The sequence below is a fragment of the Psittacula echo genome, assembly GCF_963264785.1.
Source record: "Psittacula echo genome assembly, chromosome: 9".
Lineage (NCBI taxonomy): Eukaryota > Metazoa > Chordata > Aves > Psittaciformes > Psittacidae > Psittacula > Psittacula echo.
In genome coordinates this window covers 17922881-17945918 of record NC_137745.1, presented here as the reverse complement: position 1 = coordinate 17945918, position 23038 = coordinate 17922881, and the positions used below count along the sequence as shown (strand labels likewise).

The following is a 23038-nucleotide window of genomic DNA, read 5'->3' as shown; positions in this document are numbered from 1 at the left end:
TCCTGCTCCCCACCAGACTGGTCTGTCCTGGGGCACACAGGTAGGTAACTGCTGGTTAAATGCACAGGATGTGCAAGTCCTGTGTGAAAGTCTGAAAACCAAGTGTTTACTGCTATGCCTGGTTTGTGAGTGAGCCAAGTGCCACACAGTATCAGTATTTTGGGGGCTTGGTGCCATGTGACATCAATGTTTTGGCAGCTCAGGCAGTGTGGTCTGTTGGGAGTTGCAGACGGATGTGTTCAGCCTTTCAGGGAAGGTGCGGGTTTGGCAGCAGAGGTGTTGGCCTCCACCTGTGGAGATGTAGCCTAAGGTGGATGAAAGGGCTGTTGAGGACATCCGGAGAGGAGAAAGTGACACGTTGCTGGGTGGGAGGGGGCTGAAAGGGTAGTGAGGCCACGCAAAGCCCGGTGTGGCTCTGCAGGGGGAGATAATAGCAATGTCATAGCATATAAGACAGGGGATAAGGATGGGGACCTGGAGGCCTAGGCAGGTCAGAGCTACTTTTGGATGCGAGGAGCAGAAAACAAGTTCTTCACCTGGTTCAGGGCTACGCTGGCTTTGCCCAGGCTTCAGCCTGCTCTGGGGGACAGGGAGGGCCCTGGGGAGGAGCAAAGGGCAGAGAGAGGCCTTGGGGTTGTTGAGAGTTTGTGCCATGCTGATGGTGGCAGCAGTCATGCCATTGGAAAGCTGGATGTGTGGAAGACTATGGCAATGGGATGAGGGGTAAGAGGCCCTGGAGGGAGAGGTGAGGTGGGGCAGTGTGTGGTCCCCAAAGCAAGCAGGAGAGATGTAATGCAGCTGCTGGCACTGGAGACATGCAGGGGCAGTCAGGGGATGTTTGAAGGCAGAGCTTTTAGTGCAGGCTCTGAATGTTGTTTGTCCTGGTCCATCACCTCCTCCCTCACTGCTGCACCAGCTGCCAGTGGCAACAAGGGTGACAGCCCAGCCAGTGGTGAGGTGAGAGGCAGGAGAGGGAACAGAGAGCAGATACACTTGTGCTGGGGCTGGCAGTGAGGAGGGACACTGGTGAGTGACTGCAGGGTGTACATGATGGGTCTTTGGGATGCATGGTAGGTCTGGGTGGTGGGTTAAGGGCTGTTGGGTTGGGCGGGAGGTAGCAGGGCAGCAGGCAGGGGGTGTTTGTGAGCACCGGGCTGTGGCAATGGCTGTGTGTTGTCAGTGTGGGACAGCTGAGGGAGAGGACCCTCTGCCATGACACTCCTCAGGGAAAGGCACTGAAGTACAATGTGAAAGCGTTAACAACCCTCAGTGAGATACACACCCACCCACCCCCTTCTCCCCGGCGGCGGTGTGCCAGGCTGGCCCCTCAGTCCGTCACCTGCATCTCACTGCCTTGTTTTTATGTTACATGCCAGCCTTGACTCTTGACTCCGTGACCTGAACGACTGCTGTTAACACAGCTGCACTAATCCAATGGGTCTGCTGTGTGCATGTGGCATTTGATGTCTTTGTGGTGTGAAGGCTCAATAAAAGTCTATTGCATGTGTAACTAACTGACTAACCAATGTACTTACTGCAGAGGCGCTGCTCCCTTCTGTTACTGTGCCTGGGCTGCAGCTGGGTGGGTGTCTGACAGACCTGCCCAAGTCAAGGGGCCATTTGTGCCCCGTGTGGCCTTAGCACAGGCAGGAACCGCCTGGATGGAGCAAAGGGGGTGCCTGGGGTTAACTGAGGTGACTCCTGATTACAGCGGGGTGCGCCCAGGGGCTGTCACCACAGGCTGCTGGAGCGGGTGCCCCCGCGCCCCGGGGGTTGGTTGGACAGCCCTGGGGTGGGCAGCACCTCGTAGAAGGAAGGGTGGGAGGGACCAGCGGGGCTGGGGGCGGGAGCGGCCGGGTGAGGGGGCTGACGGCGGCCGGTACGGGCGGAGAGGTCGGCGAAGAGCAGGCGGGGCACAGGCGGGGGCGCTGAGCTCTTTATTGGGGCGAAGGGCGGGTCACTGCGGGCGGCCGCCGGCGTCAGCGTCGGACAGGAGCGAGTCCTGTGGAGAGACCGGCGTGAGGGCGGGGACAGGGGCGGGCGGCGGGGCGCGGTCGGGGTGCGGGTAGGACAAGGGGCCGGGGGGGACAGGGGATGCGGTCAGAGCGGGACAAGGGCCGGGGTGGGACGCGGTGGGGGCCAGGGCCCCGCTCACCTGCAGGGGTTCGTAGTCGGGCGCGTGCCCGCCGTACAGCGGGTTGGGGATGGCCACGAGCGGCCGCTGTGGGCGGGGCCTGGCGGCGCGCGGCCCCGCCTCCTCGTCCTCCTCGTCCGCGCGCAGGTCCGCCTGCAGGGGGCGGCACGGGATGGGCGGAGCTGCGGGGGGCGGGCCTCGGGCAGTGCCGCGCCCCTCACACCCGCCCCTCAGCGGGGGCCCGGTCCCCGGCCGCCCTCTGTCGCGCGGGCGGAGTTCCTGCCCCCTTCATTGCCCCCCGCTCCCTCAGACCCTCCCTCGCTGTGCCCCGGCCCGCTCCTACCTGGAAATACCCGAACTGCTGCTCCCGCCGCCGCCTCACGCAGTAATAGGCGATGCCCGCTCCGGCCGCCAGCGCCAGCGCAAAGCTCAGCGCCGACAACGTGCCCGTGGCCACGGAGCCCGATGCCTGAGCCGCGCCATTCACCTGCGGCCAAAGCCATCACCGGTCACCATCAGCCCTGGCAGATCCCCCCGCCCCAGCCTCCCTGCTGTGCTCCCAGCGTGACCGCGGGCCAGAACAGTCCTTGGGCAAGACTCTATCACCTCCCTCGTCCCCTCTCCCGCTGGTGCCCTCGGGCACTGACCTGACCAAGCTGGACGGCAGGCGGGGGGATCCTCAGAGGTTCTGCAATTGCATGAATGATGCCGTTGAATGCTATGATGTCCCACTCCACAATCATTGTGTCATTGATTCCCTTGGCATCCTGCAGTACAGCACAGATGTGTCACCCAACCAGAAAGCTTCCCCATTGCCTCAAAAGAGACGTGGTGAAAACCTGTGGGGTTTTCTTTGACCTCTGTGGAGGTTAAACCTACTGAGTGCTCTGTACCGTTGCCCACTGGGAGGTCTGATACTTGGAGGTCGTATCCTGACTGCGATGGGATGATGGTGCCTGTTGTGAGGTTGAAGCTGAAGAGGACGACATTGCTGGAGGACACATGGAGCTTTAGCTCCTCTCCTGTCAGTGTCTGAAAAAGCAACAGGGAGGAGCAGGGCTGAGCTGGCTCCCCTGCGTGCAGCCCCCACCTGGCCTGAGCCCCAACACTCTCCACGGCCACAAGACAATTCAATTCATGGGCAACACGGCACAAAACTACTCTGCAGCAAAGGGGGAATTGCCATTCTTTGAAACAGCCAAAGCTCAACTGGTGAAGGCTCTGAGCTAACACCTCTGCTGAGCGAGGGGTTGGACTGGAGACCTCCAGTGCTTCCCTCTGGGTTAAATTCCTCTTTCCCCAGACTTCACATCATCATTTTGCCAGCCCTGGAGGACTCCTGCTCTCCGTGCCCTCTTGAGCATCTGCTCGTCCCTGCTTGCTTACTTCATTGTCTGCAAAGCCAGAATTCAGGGGGACAAAGAGAGTTTTGGGAGTGGAGTCATCAGACAAATAGATGAAAAAATCCAGTCCTTCTTCTGTGCCATTGGCAAAATCAAGCAACATCTGGAAAAGACAGGACATCTTCCCATCAGCACGCTGCTGTCACCCTCTCCAGCCCTGAAAAGCAAACACCTCTGTGTTTGTATTCCCCCCCCCCCCGACTACACCACCACTTCTCCCTACTACAGCCAATCCCTCCCTCTGCCTTGTTCCCGGCTGCTGGCATTCTGGGACACCAGGGGAGCATCACTCACAGAATAGAAGGTGGAGAAGCGAGCGTTGTCCGCGAGCACATCAGGGAGTTTCCCGCTGCACCAGTACCCATCACCCACAAACCCATCCCGGCAGGTGCAAGTCAGATCTGCAAAGGAACACCAGGATACGACTCAACTCACCAATGCCAAGGGCCTTTCCTTTGACTTCTGGATACCCCTCAGCATGTTCCCTCCTACCACAGGCATGGGGAGAGGGAGATGTGCCCCTCTGCCCGAGGGCAGATCTGCGTCTGCTGACCCAACAGTCCTTTTGTGCCCCACAGGACCATCCCCAGGAAACGTGCTCGTGCCGCTCACCCTTCTCCCGGTAGCAGAATGCATCCCAGGTCTCACTCAGATTGCTTCGGGAGCCATAGTCCACGATGCCCACTCGGTTAGCCCCACAGCTAGGGTTGGGGTAGGCCGTGGGGTACCCGGCTGTGCCATTGTCCAGCCAGCCCACCAAGCACAGATGGAATCCCATCTAGCAGAGGAAAATGAATCATTCAATTAAAAATAGCATCTCCAGCCCAGGTTTTCTGCCCCGGTGCACACTCCCATCGTGCAGCCTTATCCAGCATCCCCCCAACACCTGAAGGGCTGGGCACTCCCAGAGCTCTCATCCCAGTGTGACTGGGAAGAGCCACCAGCCCTCCTGGCTTCATGGATGTAGACAGAGCAAACAGCTTGTCTGGGAGGATGAAGGGTCACCCACCCACTCGCACATCCACAAGGCAATGGAGCCAGCCCCTGTCCTGACCTGCTGGGCTGCTGAGAGCTGCTGGAAAGTGGCCAGGGAAGCACCTTCCGCGGCACAGGCCTCCCGAGCCTGCTCGTACGTGAAGTCGTACTTTTTCCGGGGTGACTGCAGATGAAATACACCCATGGTCTTATCTGCAAAATACCAAGGGAGCATCAGTACAGCACAGAGAGTGAGCAGCTCCCTGGGACAGTCATCTGGCTCCCCTGTGCGAGCATGGGCGGCACTGCCAACGGAGGGTGCTCCATGCTGCACGGGAGGGTGGGATGTGGATAATGCTCAAGTGAGGGCGAGGTGAGATGTAGCACGGCTTCCTCTGAGCCTTCCACAAGGGAGTCAGTGCTTACTGGCAGTGTAATCCCACCAGAGGCTACCTCACACATCAGGGAAGCAGACAAGGATGGCTTGTCCTTCCCGTATGACATTTAGTGGAAAAGGGGAATGTGAAAACCAGACCAAGTGTCCTGGGTTCAGCTGTAACAGTTATTTTTCTCCTCCTTAGTAGCTGGTGCAGTGCTGAGTTTTCAGCTTCAGTTGGAGTACAGTGCTGATAACACACCAATGTTTTTAGTTGTTGCTAAGTAATGCTTACTCTGATCAAGGATTTTCAGTCTCATGCTCTGACAGTGAGAAGGGGCACGGGAAGCCGAGAGGAAGCAGAGACAGGACACCTGACACAAACTAGCCAAAGAGGTATTCCGTACCACAGCACGACATGCCCAGTATAGAAACTGGGGGCAGTTACCCAGAAGGGCTAGATCACTGCCAGGGTCGGGCTGGGTATCGGTTGGTGGGTGGTGAGCGGTTGTATTCTCTTCCCTTGTTATTTCCCTTATCATTATTATTATTGGTTGTAGCAGCTTTGGTTTGTGTTCTACCTTAGTTACTGGACTGATCTTATTTCAACCCGTGGGAGTTACATTCTTTCGATTCTCCTTCCCATCCCTCCAGGAGTGAGGGGAGGAAGAAAGCGGGAGAGTGAGCGAGCGGCTGTGTTGTTCTGAGTTACTGGCTGAGCTTAAACCATGACACCAAGCTACAGATATAAGTCCCTGGCCCCTTGGCTATCCATCCCCATCAACCCTCCCCTGAGGGGTGCCCCAGCTGGGAAGTGAAGGATGAGGGAGTGTGATCTGTCCATGGAACACCACCCCTGGCACTGCAGGGTTGAGCACACTCACCATGGAAGTGCAGGTCAGTGCAAATGGCCTCCCGATGACACTGCCCATTGTCTTCAAGACATCGGTCCGTGGGGGGCACGGCCTCCTCCAGGCACTGGATCCCGTCACCAACATAGCCTTGCTTGCACTCACAGCGCCTCTCGTTCTGCAGCACAAAGGAAGGAGGGCATTTGTGTGAGTGCAATCACGCAGATGGCAGCTGGGGATCCTTGTATCCCTGTGAAGATGGGGATGAGCCTTCAGAATGCCTCTACAACCTGCTGGGACTATGACAGAGCTATGAAAGGCCACAGGGCCTCTGTTCTACCTCCACATCCAACTGCACACAAACCAAAAACGTCACACTGAATCCCTGTCACATGCTGTTTGAAGACAGCTTCAAGGTATGTGGCTCATGATTCTTGCACATCATGCGCCCAGTCCCACCTTCTGGCCTGCAGCGAGCAGCTGTGGTTCCTCTGCAAAAATGGCCAGGATCACCCTTGGAGGACCACCCTTGAGCCCTAGAACAGTCCCAAAAATGCTACAACTGACACAGCTTATTCCCCTCAGACAGAAGAATGGGGGAAAATAGCCTCAGCATAACATCACCAGTCCATCACCACAGCCAGGGAACAGAACAAGGCATGGCCCTTGCCTGGCAGTAGGGACCTGCAGGATGAGCACAACAGCTGAGGGGACCGGAGAGGCCTGGGGACCACAGTAACAAGGGGTGCTGTCACATTGCTGTCCTCTGGGATCCTGAAGCTTCCCACAGCAGCCTCAGGGGCTGTTCTGCCAGGTGTGCAGCTCCCCCTATGAAGGGACCGATGGGCTGTACTCACCGGGCCAGTGCTGATGCAGTTGGCGTGTTGGCTGCAGTCCCCATTCCTGCCATCTGCACACCGATCTATGGGGTCGCAGACGAAGCCGTCACCTTCATACCCAGGAGCACAGGCACAGGAGACATTCACACCAACCTGCGTGCACTGTGCGTGCCTGGCACACCCCCCGTTGTCCTGGCTGCACATGTCAATCACTGCAGGGATAGAAGAATTAGCTTAACTAAAACACCTTGCCAAGCATCCCGATGGCCTGTCTGTCCTGCCAGTTGTCACATCAGCTTTGCCAACAGGAGACAGTCACCTCCTGCCTGGCAGTGTTGTCTGCTTTCCCCTCTGCTCACCACCCCTCTACCCCAGCCCCTCGTGGCTCACCCCTACCTGAACACATCCTCCCATCGCCCTCGTAGTGCAGGTTACATTCACAGAGATTGCTGTCATGGCAGACAGCCTGGGGGTGGCACGGCGGAGAGCAGGAGGGCGTCAGGACTGAAAACAGAACACACACAGGTCAGAATGATCTGAGGGCTTGCACATAGGCATGGCTGCCATCACCAGCCTCTGCCCCAGGCCACCTGCCCCATGTTCGCCCCTCTTTACCCCAGTGCTTTTCTGCAGATGCCTTGCCCAAATGCAGAGGACTGTTCCTTCACCAGATACTTGGTGAAGTATCTCAGGCTTTCATCTCACCCTCGAGCTCTTCTTAGAGCACCTTTAGCTCAGGGGCTTGTTCATGATCAAGTGGAGCTTTCCTCCTCCTCACCACCCCAACCCTTGTGAAATCTAACAGCATGGGCCAGATCTCAGGACGAGCCCTGTAACCGAGAGCTCCTTTTTGGAGATACTTCTGACCAGCTGCTTGAACAATCCAGCTAACTGGGAAAGCAGGCATATGGCACCGGGTCCCAGGGAACAGTGGGTGGTGGGGGTTGGCAGCCCTCACCTAGCCTGATTTCACAGCGGTCTCCAGTCCAGCCCTCGGCACAGAAGCAGAAGCCATCGCCATGCAGTCCTCCATTGCACACGCCGTTCTCAGTACAGTTACACTCTGAGGAATGGATAAAAACACTGTCCCTTGGTGGCAGTGAAAGGCCATGCAGAGACCATGGCCCAGCCACATGGCAGAGATGTGGCTTGTGTGGGCAGTGCCTGCAGGACACCACATCCCTTCCTGTTGCTGCCAGCCCTGGTCCCCTACCCCCGCAACATGCACCCTTCAGGGAGGAGGAGAACCCTCTCTGCACCCACAAATCCCCACTGTCCCCCTCCCCTGGGCATTTCTAGAGATGCACGCTCAGTGAATTTTTCACTCTCAGTCCCTGCAAACATACAGCCATCAAAAACATTCCTGGAGACATGGTAAGGCTTGGCTTGGGGTGGGAGGATGGGGGACTCCATTTTCCTTCCCTGTGCCTCCCCCTGGCTTCCGGGTCCCTGCTGAGCATGTCCCAGGAGATGCTCTTTCTGTACAGGGTTCATCACAACTTCAGGCTTTGTCCCCCAGCTCAAAATACATCTTAACACTTTCTGCCAGATCAGGGCTCTCAGCTGTGCTTTGACAAACAAGAGGCCCCACCAAATGGCCACGGCATGGAGGTGAGTCCATTGGCAGCATGGCTGCACTGGCCACAGCTCCTGGCACATGCTATCCAGCTGCCTTAGACTACAGATGGACTAATGGCTGTCCAGCCAAGAAAGAGCCCAGGGAGGATATACCCAGCCCTACAGGTCTGACCCGAGTGCTGTGAGGACCAATGTGCATGTAGCAGCACTGATTTCCATGCTGTAAGAGGTCGGCCCAACAGCTGAGTCCTCTCCAAGTAGCACCATGTCGCACAACCACCTCTGTGCAAACCTTCTACACTGCTGCCAGCCCACAGCTCGCCCTTACCTCGGCAGTCTGGCCCATATCTGCCTGGAGCACACAGCTCACAGCTGGTCCCGATGAAGGCCTGGCTGCAGTTGCATCGCCCTGAGCCACCGATTTTGTCATGGCAGGTACCACGGTTACTGCACGGCGCCTCCAGCCCTCCCGGGCACGCTGTGAATGGGGCACTTTAGTGAGGCTGTGTGACAAAGTGGCCCTGTGCTGGAGGGGAGCCATTCACTGCCCCTATGCAGAGCCTGCACACCAGCTGCCACGTGAGCCACTGCTTATGGAATGCTTGACCACAGAGCCTGCTCAGCAGTCTGGGGAGTGAGTGCTGGGGGCATCCCATGACAACAACCTCAGGGATAGGGGCAAGAGGGACAAATTTGGCATAACTTCCAGCCTGGGAAGACCCTCTGCTGCAATTAGCTGAGTCTGTGCTGGCCCACTCCATGATAACCTGGCAGCACACTTATCCAAGGAGTGAAAGCTGCCCATGCACAAAGCACAGAGGGCAGATATCAGGGAATGGTTGAGCATCTGCAACATCCAGGGGTGAGTGACATGTCTGACAGCCACCCCCAGCAGCCCTGTGCCATAGGCTCACCACGGCACTCTCTGAGGGAACTGTTTCCTGTGCTCTCTGCAAACTAGGGCTCCATGCCTGGGGTTTTGCCCAGCCTTCTCCAGGGAAACACATTCATGGACGCCAGACGTGCTGAACCATTAACCGCCTTCCCACAAGAGAAAGGGCTGGGGTGGCAAAGGGTCGTGTGGCTCCTTACCCCGACATTCACGGCCATAGTGGTTTGCACAGCACTGAGGGACCCACTGGGTAGAAACACAGCTCCTCTTGCAGCCTTGTTTCAGAGGCCCCCTGGAAGAGAAGTGTCTTCTGAGGGGGTCCCACGGGGAGGGTGGCCAGGACGGCCGCAACAGGGAGTTGTGGTGAAACAGAAAGGTGTTTCTCAACAGCTGGTTGCCGTAATAGAAGCAGCGCCTGGTTTCCCCCTGCGAGGAAACAGGCAAAACACAGTTTGCCACACTGGTCATTGACATCTCACCTTGTCTTTTCCTGTGCCACTCATTCAGTTTTATGATAAGTAACAGAGTCTTCTTAACATGCGATGGGGCTGGTGACAAAGGAGCCACAGTGTACATCAGGGACATGCCAGAAACCCAGCAGAGAGGGACATCAAGTGATGCAGTGAGAGTGGGGTACAACTACTACCCCCCAAGGCTGCTCACCATCTCATCCCTGGTCCATCTCCAGAGGCTAGGTCAAGCTCTTTTGCTATAAAGCACTCAGAGAAGCCCCAGTGCTATTGCGGGGACTGCTGTACCACAGTCACCCATATAGGGATTAACCAAGCAAAGACCATTGGAGCTCCTGACCCCATGTTACTTAGCCTAGCTGCTGCCCTACAAGACTGTGTGACTAGGAACAAGGTGTGCCTTCATTTAGCTCCTAAAACACAAGGGGTGTGTGGGTAATGTCATCAGCCCTGTGAGAGGCCTCCTTGGTGACAAAGCTGTGAGCATTACCCGTTGAATGGAGCCAGCAGGGCAGGGTGGCTCGAAGCCACAGAGTCCACAGCTCTCCATAGATCCCTGTGGAGGGAAGATAGAAACCTCACAACAACTTGGTATGTGCTCCTGCATCTCTTGGCTGCTTGGAGCTCTGCCAAGGAAGAGCAGCAACCCCTCCTCCCCAGCATCCCTCTTCCCAGGCACAGATCCTCACTGGCCTCATCGCAAGTGCTTACCTGCAGCTCAACAGAGATGAACTCATCACACCGAGATCCCAGATCTGGTGGTTCCAGCAGCCTATTGATGCCATAGGCAATGCCTGCATTGAATTCCATGTGCCTCTGGATGATAGTGGCATCACCATTTCCCACCAGAAGCTCTCCCTGCCAGAGGAAGAAAGCAACTTGTGACCCTGGCACATCCTACATCCTGGCTGTAGTACCCAAAAGTTGTCCTTTAGGCTGCCATGACGTCTCAATCACCCCAAGAACTCTGCAAAATCTTTGTGCTCATGTCCTTGACCACCCTTCCTGACTGCCACTTTTGATGGCCATCTCTCCTAAACAATGGTCTTTCTCCAGGAAACACATGCTCTGTAGAGGTTACAGCACCATACGGTTGGCTTTGCAACCTGGTCACCATGAAGTGCATGTGCTGGTTCCACACTTCCCTAACAGCTGGCCACACAGTCTCGAGCTTCTTTACAGACTCAGCTGTAGCCAGGGAAATGGGGTGTCTCAGCCTGCAAGCACCCAACTCTGTGTTCACTTTCTGGAAGTGACCAAATCGGAGCATCAGTTGCCCTGTGGATATGCCCTGGGACACCTGCTCAGTGGAAAGCTGAGCCCAGCATCGCCATCACTTACCACATGGGTTTTGCTGCAGCTGAACGAGATGGTGGAGCCATGCATGGTCCGTATGGATTCAATCTGGGGCACGTTACCAGCAACAATCTAAGAGAGAAAAACAAGAATGTGAAGGGAGAGATGCAAAAACTGGCAGTTCCCTAGTGAGGACGGGGGTCAGCAGCCACACTGAGAGTGGGGGTAATGTGGCAGCACACGAAGCCAGTGTGGGTGGAACAGTCTAACTATGCTGGGGTAGTCCAAGATTTTAGAATAGTGAGAGACCAGAGTGCATAATCAAGCCCTGGTTTTGCACAGCAGAACTCTTCCCTTGTTCATCACCCCTGTAGACAACAGTCTGTCTGTGAGCCTTGGGCTGACAGTCTGGTGGTGATGTTGCCTCCCCAAGAAGCTGAAGACAGAAGGGTTCAGCTAAGCCAAGCTGTACCAGAGGTTCATGATGAAGCAACAGCTGCCTCAAATGCTCAGCCAGCTTTGGATCTTCTCAAGACTGCATATATATATATATATATATATATATATATATATATACTGCATGTTCTAGAGCACGAAAATATTAGGTAAGGTTGCTCTGGCATAACCAGAGCCACATGTGGCCTGGGGAGGTACAAGCCTGTTTGCTGTTCCATTTACCTTTGCATCCCTGATCATGTGTGCTTTGAGGTAGGATGCCAACACGTCCCGATGCTCCCTGCGGTACAGCCACTTCTGCCTTTTCTCCGAGAGGGCATTAAATGCAGCATCTGTGGGCCACAGCATGGTGAAGGGTCTGTGCAGGGGGTCACTAATCAGTGGCAGTAGCTCCGCATCCTGTCCAAGATAAGAGGGGATACAAAGAAAACGCCCCAAGCCCAGACTGAATATGCCCATGTACATACCACTTCCCCCAGAGCAGCAGGAGTCAGGTTGCTCACCTGCAGCAGCTTGCTGTAAATGGTGTACCCAAAGGCCTCTGCCACTTCCGTGATGTTTTGCTGCAGAGGGAAGAAAGCAAACAACTGTCACTAAGATGCTCCTCTCCAGGACATGAGCAGCAATGCAGGGGAGAAACCAGATGGTTAACAACCACAGTAGCTAAGTACAAGTTTATCTCTGTCATCATTATGTTGGTGGTTTTGGCCTGGTGAGTGCTCTCACAGCAACCCAGGTAGACACTGCTATGGCAGGAGCTGGGATGAATTTCAGTTGTGTTGTACAGAAAGTGTTATCTTCTGTAAAACACAGGATCTATAAGCTCCTAGTGCTTGTTGGAGGAGTAGTGGAGACATTGGCAATCTCACACTGCAATCTGCTCTGTGCTGGAAAATTAGTGGCACAGGCCACAATCTGCCTGCCTACACCCAGTATTGTTACTCTCTAGTGATGGTTAGGGCTTCTTCTGTCTCAAATATAGCTATGCCACAAATGCTGTCACCTTCACAAGCCAAATCCGTGACCTCAGACAAACCCTACAGAGCTAGGAACAAGGAGGAAGAGCACCCCATGTGGCCTTGGGCTGAGGACTTAGCAGGGACTATCAGAGCTGTTGGGACAAAGACCCTAGCCCTCTCCTCACCACAGCAGCTGTAACACAGTCACTGCTTCAGCCTTACCCGCGAGGTCTTTGAGGAAATGTTACGGTCCACCAGGTCACTTGGAATGAGGATCTTGTTGATGAAATGAAGGACCCCGTTCATGCCAACGATGTCACTCACAACTACTTTGGCTTCCTCATTGAGATAGATGCTATTCTGAGAAAGAAGGGATGTGATGAGGTATCCACACCCATGACACTGCCCTGTGAGCTGTCCGTGGGCCATAGGCCCACAACCACAGTGGCCTTCAAATGACAGCAAAAGTGATATCCTGGCAAATGGGCCAGGAAAGGGAATTACCTCTTTCACTGTGATCTTCATTTTGTGGCCAGATAAAGCTGTAAGAGACTCCAGTGCTTCCAGGTCACCGGACAGCAATTTCCGGCAACCCACTATGTGGTAGCGAAGCAGGTCCCGAAGGAGACCTCTGGTCCTCCACTCCTCAAACTATAGAGAGAAAACAAGAGTGAGATCACACTAGAGACATTCTGCCTTTCAGGGGATACCCCAGACCCAGTGAGGAAGACTGAATTGCCCAAGCTCCCTGTGACCCATCCCTGCAGGAAAGCCAGTCCCCCTAAAAAATGGTGAATGCACAAAATCATACAAAAGCTTTGGAATATTTCAACCAGCTTGACAAAAACAGCATTCAGGTCCCTTGATGGAGGTCAAATGACTACACTGGCTTGAGGAAGTGATGCCTGGGAACTGGGAATTGTTCCTTTATTGGGTGTATGGGAGGCCCATGAGAAAAAAGTTGGGATTAGTAATGTGAAGCTGCACAATGGGACTTGTGATGTCAAAAAGCTGTTGGTTAAAAAACTGGTTTGCAGTGCTTGGGATGAGAGGATACTTACTGTAGTGCTGTTTCCTATGAAATCTGTCCGTGGGACAAAGACTGTGAAAGGCCCTGCCCCACTGAGCTCTTTGATGTTTTCTGCCTGTAGTAGAACAGCATTTGCAGGAAGGTAAACAGAAAATACAGTTCCAGTTAGCAAGACCCTTTGCAGAAATCCCTAAGTGTGATTTAATACACAGAGACAAAAACAAAGCTGTTTATCACCAACCAGGATCATCTTAAAGAACACGGATGCATCTTCAATCCTTCCAAGCTCCTTAAACAAAGAGAAACAGCTGGTGTCAGCAGAGTCTCTTCTACTTGCTCCTCACCAGGCAGCACAGTGACTTGCCCCCTCCACTCCAGGTCACTCTCCCACCCCAATGAGACACCAGCCCTCCTGACAGAACACAGTGATCTTCCCCCCCCTCTTGCCAGCATGGTGGGCATGGGTGACATGGATGTTACAAAGCAGTGACCTCTGCCTGACCATTCATACTGCAGGTGCTGCGGGATGGAACGGAGAGAGAGATGAAAGTTGGCTGCTTCTGTAGCAGCTGTCTCATGGGTTTAACCGATCCTGTGCTCATGGGACACTTACAGTGCTTCCCAACATCTCTGTTGTCACTACCACCGGGATGCTGTCCAGAGTGGCAGACATAGGCTCGGCAGGGCAAATTCCCTCTCCTCACCACACTAGCTTTCAGTAAAAGCAGAAGCACAGAACTGAGTCCATATCTTTTCTCCTGGCTCTGCTATAGGGATGGCAGCTTTATTTGTCACTATCAGAAAAGGTCACCAGTTTGCCCAAGGCAGATGTTGCATTTGCAACAGAGCTGGAGACTCTGCCCTCCAGACTGGATCCCAAGGTCTGGCATGGCCCCAGGGAACCTGCCCTGATCCCACAGCCTGGGAGAAGTAGGTTCCTTTGGGGAAAAAAAATAAATAAATTCCCATTTGCTTATAACATTAAGAAAAGAGCACCCTGGAGGTATGGCCAATTGGTGATGGCAGAGCAGCACAGTGTTCATGTCATGACTCCCTTTGGAGCAAAGTTGCTTTACTGTGATTCTCTCCCACAGCTGGCACACCAAATACGCCTATAATTTATGGACAGTTTGCCTCAAAACACCACTCTCCACTCCTGCACCACGTACATGAATATGACACTACAGATCTGTTCACCTGCAGCTTACACTTGGAGGGGAGGGAGCAGTTTGCTGCAGGGCAGGGGGGCAGAACAGACAAGATGCTGTGCGTGCTTCTCACCTGATACATTTTGCCACGGCAGGTGAAGCCATCTCCAATAGTGAGCCAAGAGCAGGAGCAGTTTCGAGTGCCAGGGCCCGTGTACTTGCAGACCCCAAATGGACTGCAGCCTCCGTTGTTCTAGCAAGCAAAGCAAAAAGCTACCATGAGGGGCATCATCACTGTTTGAACAGCCCCTTGCATGCAGGAGCTGCTAACTGCATCCAGCCCAGTGGAAAGGAAACCATTCCTCCCACCTCTTCAGTGCCTTTAGAATAAATCTCACCAAAATCCTCAAGGGATTTTCAGCACCAAATCCTCCTGTGAAATGGACTTTTGCACCTTAGCTTACAATCCAGAGTGATGACAAAACCCATGATTCAAAGAGACATTTTGACATCGTAGTGATGCCATGAGCATAAATTTTAAGCTTTTGAGTGTGTCCTACACCAAATGGATGCAGAGAAACAAACCTGCATGCCTCCAACCCTATGTCAGAGTTTCCCCACTGCTTCTCCCAAAAGATGGAGTGTCAGGTGGCCAACATAATTGCAGGTCATTGTGAGAGGCAATGGAAACCAAATAGTCTAGGAAATCCCTTTGGTATGTGAAAAGGCAAGATAGCCAGCTCTAAATAAGCAGGCTAACCCTGTTCTTGTTGTTAACTGCTAGAAGAAAGTAACAATTCAAGGCTGTGGCCTTCACCTCTGCCAACAGCAAAACGCAGGCGTACCTGCTCACACAAGTTGATGGGGTTGCACTGGCTCACGCCATCCCCACTGTAACCAGGAAGACAGTTGCAGGCAACCTGGAGGGAGAACAGATTCTCAGTCTGAAACTTGGACCCAATAAAGAAAACACACAGCAGCTGGGCTGGATGGAAAGCATGTGGTATAGCACCCATTGCTACAGTCATTAATAACCATGTTCATGTCAACAACAAATAGAACCTGAGACTGCCTCCAGCCTCTGGCCAACAGAAGGCATCAGCTTTCAAGGATACAGCAATCTTCTCATGCCCATCCCAGGTATCTCTTCTATGTGGAAGGTAATAAGCACAAGGCAGTGCATTGCAGTGGAAAGGACTGCCTCTAGAACTACCCAGCTGTGACAACCTCCATTATAATGCTGCCCTGACATTCATCTTACATACTCACCTTCCTTGGGCCTGTTTTAATGCATTCTGCGTTGGTGTGGCAGCCCCCATTGCTTTCAAGACAGAGATCAATTTCTGCAGCAAAACAATAAAGCCACATTATTGCTGAGGACTGCCCAAAGCACCTGGGAATTGGTGATCCAAAAAGGTTTTGGGAAAGCAACAGGGAGCATCTTCCTAGCTTAGGAATACTCAGGTGGAAAAGTGACTTGTGATAGATAGCAAAGGAACAGGGCACAACTGCAAGTTCTACCCCTGCCACACGTGGGTCTCTGAGTTGTGATATCTGCCCACAGAAAATCCCACACCTGCCTGGGTGTGCTTTAAAGGATATGAGAGGACTGGACTCTCTCATGACTCCATCTTCATCTCACAGCACCACTGTGGGAGACTGCCCTCACCCTCTGTCTTTGGACATCTCCATGACATGCATCAGGGCAAGAAAACTCTCAGGGCTCTCTTGGTTTGAGATGAAAATACTGGTCTGAGGCCATCCAGCGAGACAGATGCCCAAGGCAGCATGGGCTGTCTGTCCAGTTTTCTGTGGCACTGCGCTGGGACAGCGATGACCGCTAATCATGGCTTGGGAGTATGCTGTACACATGTAGGTATGTACATATGTGCATGTATGTGTGCATACACCTCAATAAAAAGTAGAAAGACAGTTGAATCAAGATCAGCCAGCAATTAATTGCTTTGAAATAGACCCTGCTTGAAGAAAGTGAAAGGGGAATTGAGTTAGTCAACACTTTAACTTGAAACTTTAACACTCTTAGTCTGAAACACCCCTTTTGCATGGATGATGCCTCATTGCTATCATCAAAACATGCCCTGAGCACTCACCCATGCAGAGCGTCCCATCTCCAGCATAGCCTTCCTTACAAACACAGGTCCTCTCTCCTGGAGACACTTTAGTACACACAGCGTGTATGGAGCAGCCACCATGATTGATAGTGCATGGATCTATTTCTGTAATCACAAACAAGAGCAGCAGAATCAGCTCAGAGCATCTAGGAAAGATGAACTGTGCCAGAAGAATCCATCTTAACACAAATCACATCATCTTATTAAAATCCCTTCGATTCTTAAGGAAACTGTGGGTCCTTCAAAGACATAGGGCCTCATCTGGATCTGAGAGATGCCAGTCAAAAGCCATGCTGAGCTTAAGTACCCCTGAAATGAGACTAAGAAGTCTTGCCACTGCAGCACTGAGGACTAACAGTTAGATGAGAAAATATTTTCTTGCACCCTGAGGGTTTTTTTTTCCCTGCACCCCTCATTTTCACACAAGGGCAATACTGAAAAGGCACTGTGACATCTACCAGTGTTTTGACTGTTACAATTTTATCACTCTTTCTTTCTTGTCTCTTTGCTTTTAACCAGGTTTGTAGATAGCTCCAGAGCAGTAACCTGAAATTCTACTTAGTTTTGGCACCACTGCTGTCGTGGTTTAAGCCAGTCGGCAAGTCAGCCACGCAGTTTCTACTCTCCACTCCCCGCCCCCCCCACCAGAGGGATGGGGAGGAGAATCGAAAGAATGTAACTCCCAAGGGTTGAGATAAGAACAGTTTAATAACTAAGGTATAACACAAATCACTACTGCTACCACCAATAATAATAATGATAAGAGAAATAACAAGGGAAGAGAATACGATACCACCCACTGAAAATGAGCCCGACAGAGCAGAGAGAGTGCCCTTCCGGGTAACTCCCAGTTACATCCCCCGGCACGACGTGCTGTGGTATGGAATACCTCTTTGGCTAGTTTGGGTCAGGTGTCCTGTCCCTGCTTCCTCCCGGCTTCCCCTCCTCCCTGGCAGAGCATGAGACTCACAAAGTCCTTGGTCAGAGTAAACATTCTGACCAGCAACTGAAAACATCGGCTTTATCAGTACTATTCCTAGGCCAAAAGTCAAAACCACAGCACTGCACCAGTTACTAAGAAGGAGAAAAAGTGACTGCTGCTGCTGAACCCAGGACAACTGCTGTCTGATTTTGGCATGGGCAACAAATAGTTGGAGCACAAAATTCTAGGGGCTCAAAGCATCAACATTCCAGAGATTCATGGCCAAAACTGTTATATCTTTGCCACTACTGCTGTGATATCAGAACTAATACGACCCATTCATGTGCATCTCTTTCCACAAATAAGAACTGCCCTGATACACTTGCCTGCCTTTTTATTCTTCTCTCACAGGCTTCTAGCAACATCAAGAGCATCCTGTGTAAAGCTCTGGCCTGGAAAACTTCTCAACCAAAGCATGGCAGAGTTCATGGTGGATGGCTGACAGGAAAGGGATTTGAATGATCTTTCCTTTGGCAGCATCATGCTTTTTATTTCACAAACAAAACCCTTGTCTTTGCATAGCTTCAATACATGTGTGCAAGCCTTGAATCTTGCCCACACTTGCTGGACATACCTGTGCAATGAGTCCCGTTCCCTGTGTATCCAGCAGTGCAGAAACACATAGGTGAGGAATCTGCAGAACTATTGAGGCAGCTGAAACAAGAAAGAGATAAATAATAACTGACACCACCTCCTAATTTGCTCAGATGGTGGGAAACACTATTCAAGTCTGGCATATGCAAGTTAGAGACCTCTATAACCACAGGAGGAACATGCCTGAAGTTGCTATGTTTTTCTTCACCAAATACTCAAGTTACACTGAACAGGGAGCTGGCAGGCACATGCTTCACACCTCACACAGTGCACCTTCAGCATGCCCATGTGCTTCTGCACAGTACAATGGAGATGACTGGGTTTTGGTACCGCAAAATAGGAGACCAGATAACGGATGGAGAATGCAGCAAGAGGGAGTCATCGTAGCCCATTAGCCTATTTAATTACTTGGTGGGGGCAAGCAAGGCAGAAATGTCTTGTAAATAGTTGGTTGATTTACTCCATGAATAGGGTCAGACCTCGAGTACCTTGGAGTCTGCCTTCTCCCATCCACACATGCAGAAGGAACTTCAAAAGAATTTATGTTCAGACAGACAAAATCCTTGGGGAAATTGGATGTGACTTAGCACCAAAGTTCCCAGAATGGAACTGACATTTATGCATCTTTAATGAGTAGACACCTTCTCCCAGCCCTCTGAGAAGCCTAAACACAGAATCACCTCTGTGTAAAACACATACAAACACACATGCCTTTCTCAGAATGACTCAGCTTCCTATCTATACTTACTTGGCCATTTCATGGCAAGTGTTATTGCAGAAGTCAATCTTGATTCCTGCAAAAGAAAACACAAATGTCACTTGGCATTTTCAGTTTAGCACTTGCTGGGACCATTTCTGCCACCTAGAGTAAAGGACCCTGCAAACAGCTTCACTGCCACACTTGTGGTGCCCTGACTGATGATGACATACATGCAGTTATACTAACTCTCCCGTCCTACACGGCAGCAGGAAGACTTAATGGGATTTATGTTTTGACATTTTGCAATGGAGTGAATTCGATGTTCTCTAACAGTTCAATTTGACTTTATCTGCACGGTCTCCACACTGCTAGGAATCAAACAGGGACTGAAACCTCGTTAATGCAGACATACAAAGCCATTTGGCTTTGCCCCTTTAAAAACAAAAAGATGAACCTTTTTCATGCTCTACATTCGCACTAGATAGGACAGCTCCACTAATTTCCACTTCTAAATGCCCCCAAAACATTTCCCTTCACTACAAAATCAGTCTTTGTGTACAAACCTGTAACAACCTGTATTTAGGAGCTCAGCCTCTTCCTCACCCCAATTGTAATCACAATCCCAGGAACAACCAACTTCAACATATTACTTTGACACACAATGACAGATTTATTAAGAACTGCAGGCCATGGCCTAAGCTCATCTAAATAAATGGATCTGCGAGGAGAAACAGCAACTCAGACACACTGGGGCCCTCTGGAGGCTTCAAATTAAGCCTTGCAAGTAACAAGAGTCATGGTGAACCCAATCTAGCTGGGAGCTTCTATCTCTCTCTCCCAGGGCAAAGGACTATTCTTGAGGTGCCACAAATCTCAGTGGAGATGGAAGATGGGGATATGCTTTTCTCCATATGAATTTCACTCGTGCTGATGGGGAAGTCACACTGCAAATGCAGTTTTGTTGCAGAAATGAGCTAGCAGTCTGATAAGCTTCTGGGGGATGCAGAGTACATGCAACAGTTTTCACCCTGCTCTGCTAACAGAGAATTGCTCTGGCAAATGAAAAGGATCATGAAGATTTCTCTGCCAAAAAGGCAGTATTACACCATAGTGTTATACTCACGTACTTTCTTGGCAGGTAGGGCCCTTCCACCCTGGGAAACACTCGCAGCTCCCATCCCCTTGCAGTCCATCGTTACATATGCCATTGTCACAGGCACATTCTGCAGGGTTAATATAAATACTCATCACTGTCAAACCAACAGGTCCCACAAGCAGAGTCTTGCTGCCATTTCTCTGGCTGCTCTTTTCCTAATCCAATGCATAAAGCTGCCATACAGAAAATATCACAGGAGTATCACTCTTGTTTCCTCGCTACCAGGACAAAAAGCCCAGGAACAGATCACCCACCTCTACTTTCTGTAGTGTGGGTGGCAGCAGGACGACTGGCATAGCACAGTCAGTCATGCCTTGGTTTGAGGATGATAAATGGGGCCACTCCTCTGGCTGTCCACAAACACCTCTCTCACTGTCCCTCTCTCAGTGGCTTGCCAGCTGCTGACCTGTCTCAGAGATCTTGGGACATTTCTTCCCTCCCACCACCCCTCCCAAGAGCTGAAACATGGTCACTTTTCTCCCCTCTCCTCCCCAGCAGAATGACAGAGACAAGCTGCAATAGCCACCAGTGTCACCTGATTTGCAGTCAGCTCCGTATCGGCCCACTTCACACATTTCACAGGCAGTGCCGTGGAAGCCCTCCAGGCATCGGCACTCTCCACTGCCCTCGATGCCATCCTGGCATTCTCCATTCCTAGAGCACCACTGGCCAGGCTTCCCTGGGCACATCTCGCACATGTGTCCGTAGTAGCCGGGGCAGCAGACAGACCTCTGAAGAACCAACAAGTTGGTATGAGCAGTCTTGTGCAGCACAAACAAGGTACAGCTTTATGGTGGAAGCTACATCATTCCTTTAACTATGTGATAGCCATAATTTCTGGCAATGCATGAAAGGACCAGATGTGTGCAGGTAGGACAGAGTGAATGCCCTAAAATAGGGTGCTCTGTTGTGCAGAGCTTTATGTAAAGGTCTACACTGCCCTCAAGCATCATCAGCCATTTGCTAACACAAGCACCTAGTCCTGTGCCCATCCAGTCTATCTCCTGCCTGTGTCCCTAGTGTGTCCCACCAGTAAGAGGGGCCAGGCCAGAAGGTGATTTGTTTTAGCAGCCTGATTCAGGTGCTCTCACTTCTTTCTGCATCTACCCACAGAGGGAGAAAACCATGACGGGATGAAGTTGGACAGTACATATGAAGAGAAACATTGTCTAAAGAAGGAGTGCAGAGGTGTTCAGTGAGGTACAAGTTCTGACTGAAGCTCTACATGTAAGTACTGCATGTCCAACTTCTCTCTTCCTTCTCCTCAATCTCCCACTCCCACTAAAACTTGCAGGGAGATGCTTCAGTATCTACAAGAGCTCAAATTCACACAAGTCTTTCTTTTACCATTTCTTCTTCAAGGGTTTTCTCCCAGCCACACATTTTCACAAAGGGCCATAATAGCTGTGAGACCTGCTCCTCCCTTTGGTTCAGCTCCAATTAGTCATCAGCTATTCGGGAAGGCACATGCACAAGCAAAATACCATCACTCGTGTCTCATTTCCCTTGGAAACCAGACTACAAACATTCAACTCTTCTTCCTCTGCAGGACAAAACCCAAAGCAACAATACTAAAGCAGCAGACCACAAACCATCGCTATGCAGACATTTCATAGAATCCCAGACTGGTTTGGGTTGGAAAGGACCTTAAAGCTCATCCAGTTCCAACCCCCTGCCACAGGCAGGGACACCTTCCACTACAGCAGGTTGCTCCAAGCCTCGTCCAACCTGGCCTTGAACTCTGCCAGGGATGGGGCAGCCACAGCTTCTCTGGGCACCCTGTGCCAGTGCCTCACCAGCCTTGCAGGGAAGAATTTCTTCTTAATACCTAAACTACCTAATCTATCTATCTAAAATTCAGGTTAAAATCATTCCCCCTTCTCCTGTCCCTACACATCCTTGTAAAAAGTCCCTTTGCAGGTTTCTTGTAGAGCCCCTTTAGGCACTAGAAGCTGCTCTAAGGTCTCTCCAGAGCCCTCTCTTCTCCAGGATGAACAACCCCAACTCTTTCAGCCTATCATCATAGGAGGGGTGCACAAGCCTTCTGATCATCTCCACAGCCTCCTCTGGAATTGCTCCAACAGCTCCATGTCCTTCCTATGTTGGAGGGCCAAGAACTGAACACACTCCAGCAGATTTTTCTGCTGTTTGCCCGTGGATCCAGTGCAGACTGCACTTGGAGACAGCTATCTAATTCCTTCTTAGCCTCTCTGATGTTATGAAGCCTTCTCACCATCTCCTGCAACTCAGGACCTTCTGCAGGACCTCCTCCACCTAGGCACACCTTCTGCAGGCAGGTCTGCTGCCTCTCCCTGCTCCAGAAGAAAGGTCACTTTCCATTCATCATCTCTGTCTGATTGTAGCCATTGGCCAGGGTAGATGGGGCAGACCCCCAGCTGGAGCTGCAGCCTTTGATCTCAAATGAGTACCACACCATTCTGCCTTGAGGATCGGGCATGATGAGTGCCCTTGACCTGTGCAGATGGTCACAGAATGGTGCCTGGTTGCTGGGTTATGTGTACTTCATAGAATCATAGAATAGTTAGGGTTGGAAAGGACCTTAAGATCATTTAGTTCCAAACTCCCTGCCGTGGGCCGGGACACTTCCCACTAGACCATGTCACCCAAGGCTCTGTCCAACCTGGGCTTGAAGTTTCTCCACTCAGTCAGTGGAATGTTCCTCCTTCAAAGAAGGTATTTCCATGGCTCTATTTCTAATACCCATCTTGCTTTGTCAAAATGAATCTGAGGCAAACGTTATTCTTACCAGAGAAACTTTTGCACAGGTGAAATGGCAGCCAAGTATCCCTGCATCCCCAGAGCGTAATTCACAGCGAGCGAGGTTCTTGCTCCCTGGTAATTCCTGCAGATATAATCAACAGAGATACAGACAGAAGATACGACAAAGTCTGGGCAAACATTGTACATTTTGGTGCATATGGCACTGTTCTTGCCTAACAGAGGAACAATGCTTTTTCTTTTCCAGTAACAGCCCTAGAAATTTGGACTATCCAGAGCTGAGACCAATGAAGCATCTCTAGATGTGAAGTCACCACACAGTGTCTAT

At 51.8% G+C, this 23038-nt stretch overlaps 1 protein-coding gene across 1 annotated transcript in view; it reads right to left on the bottom strand.

Moving 5' to 3' along the window:
- Positions 1-1957: 1957 nt before the first annotated feature.
- STAB1 (stabilin 1) overlaps positions 1958-23038 on the bottom strand; it is a gene marked incomplete at its 3' end in the record, with an annotated part of 35905 nt that continues 14824 nt past the window's right edge. Inside the window, exons 21-53 of the mRNA XM_080625157.1 lie at positions 22739-22834; positions 20507-20702; positions 19943-20038; positions 18864-18909; positions 18096-18175; positions 16519-16644; positions 15677-15750; positions 15253-15327; positions 14541-14660; positions 13501-13548; positions 13291-13374; positions 12734-12880; positions 12452-12589; positions 11774-11833; positions 11493-11669; positions 10860-10946; positions 10230-10376; positions 10009-10074; positions 9249-9474; positions 8485-8634; positions 7537-7641; positions 6975-7082; positions 6597-6790; positions 5773-5917; positions 4592-4725; positions 4150-4315; positions 3832-3938; positions 3521-3640; positions 3014-3166; positions 2782-2901; positions 2478-2621; positions 2156-2287; positions 1958-2002 (exon numbers count right to left, since the gene is read on the bottom strand). Of these exons, the coding sequence (XP_080481283.1) occupies positions 1958-2002; positions 2156-2287; positions 2478-2621; positions 2782-2901; positions 3014-3166; positions 3521-3640; positions 3832-3938; positions 4150-4315; positions 4592-4725; positions 5773-5917; positions 6597-6790; positions 6975-7082; positions 7537-7641; positions 8485-8634; positions 9249-9474; positions 10009-10074; positions 10230-10376; positions 10860-10946; positions 11493-11669; positions 11774-11833; positions 12452-12589; positions 12734-12880; positions 13291-13374; positions 13501-13548; positions 14541-14660; positions 15253-15327; positions 15677-15750; positions 16519-16644; positions 18096-18175; positions 18864-18909; positions 19943-20038; positions 20507-20702; positions 22739-22834 (3912 nt within the window). The remainder of the gene's footprint in view (positions 2003-2155; positions 2288-2477; positions 2622-2781; positions 2902-3013; positions 3167-3520; positions 3641-3831; positions 3939-4149; positions 4316-4591; positions 4726-5772; positions 5918-6596; positions 6791-6974; positions 7083-7536; positions 7642-8484; positions 8635-9248; positions 9475-10008; positions 10075-10229; positions 10377-10859; positions 10947-11492; positions 11670-11773; positions 11834-12451; positions 12590-12733; positions 12881-13290; positions 13375-13500; positions 13549-14540; positions 14661-15252; positions 15328-15676; positions 15751-16518; positions 16645-18095; positions 18176-18863; positions 18910-19942; positions 20039-20506; positions 20703-22738; positions 22835-23038) is intronic.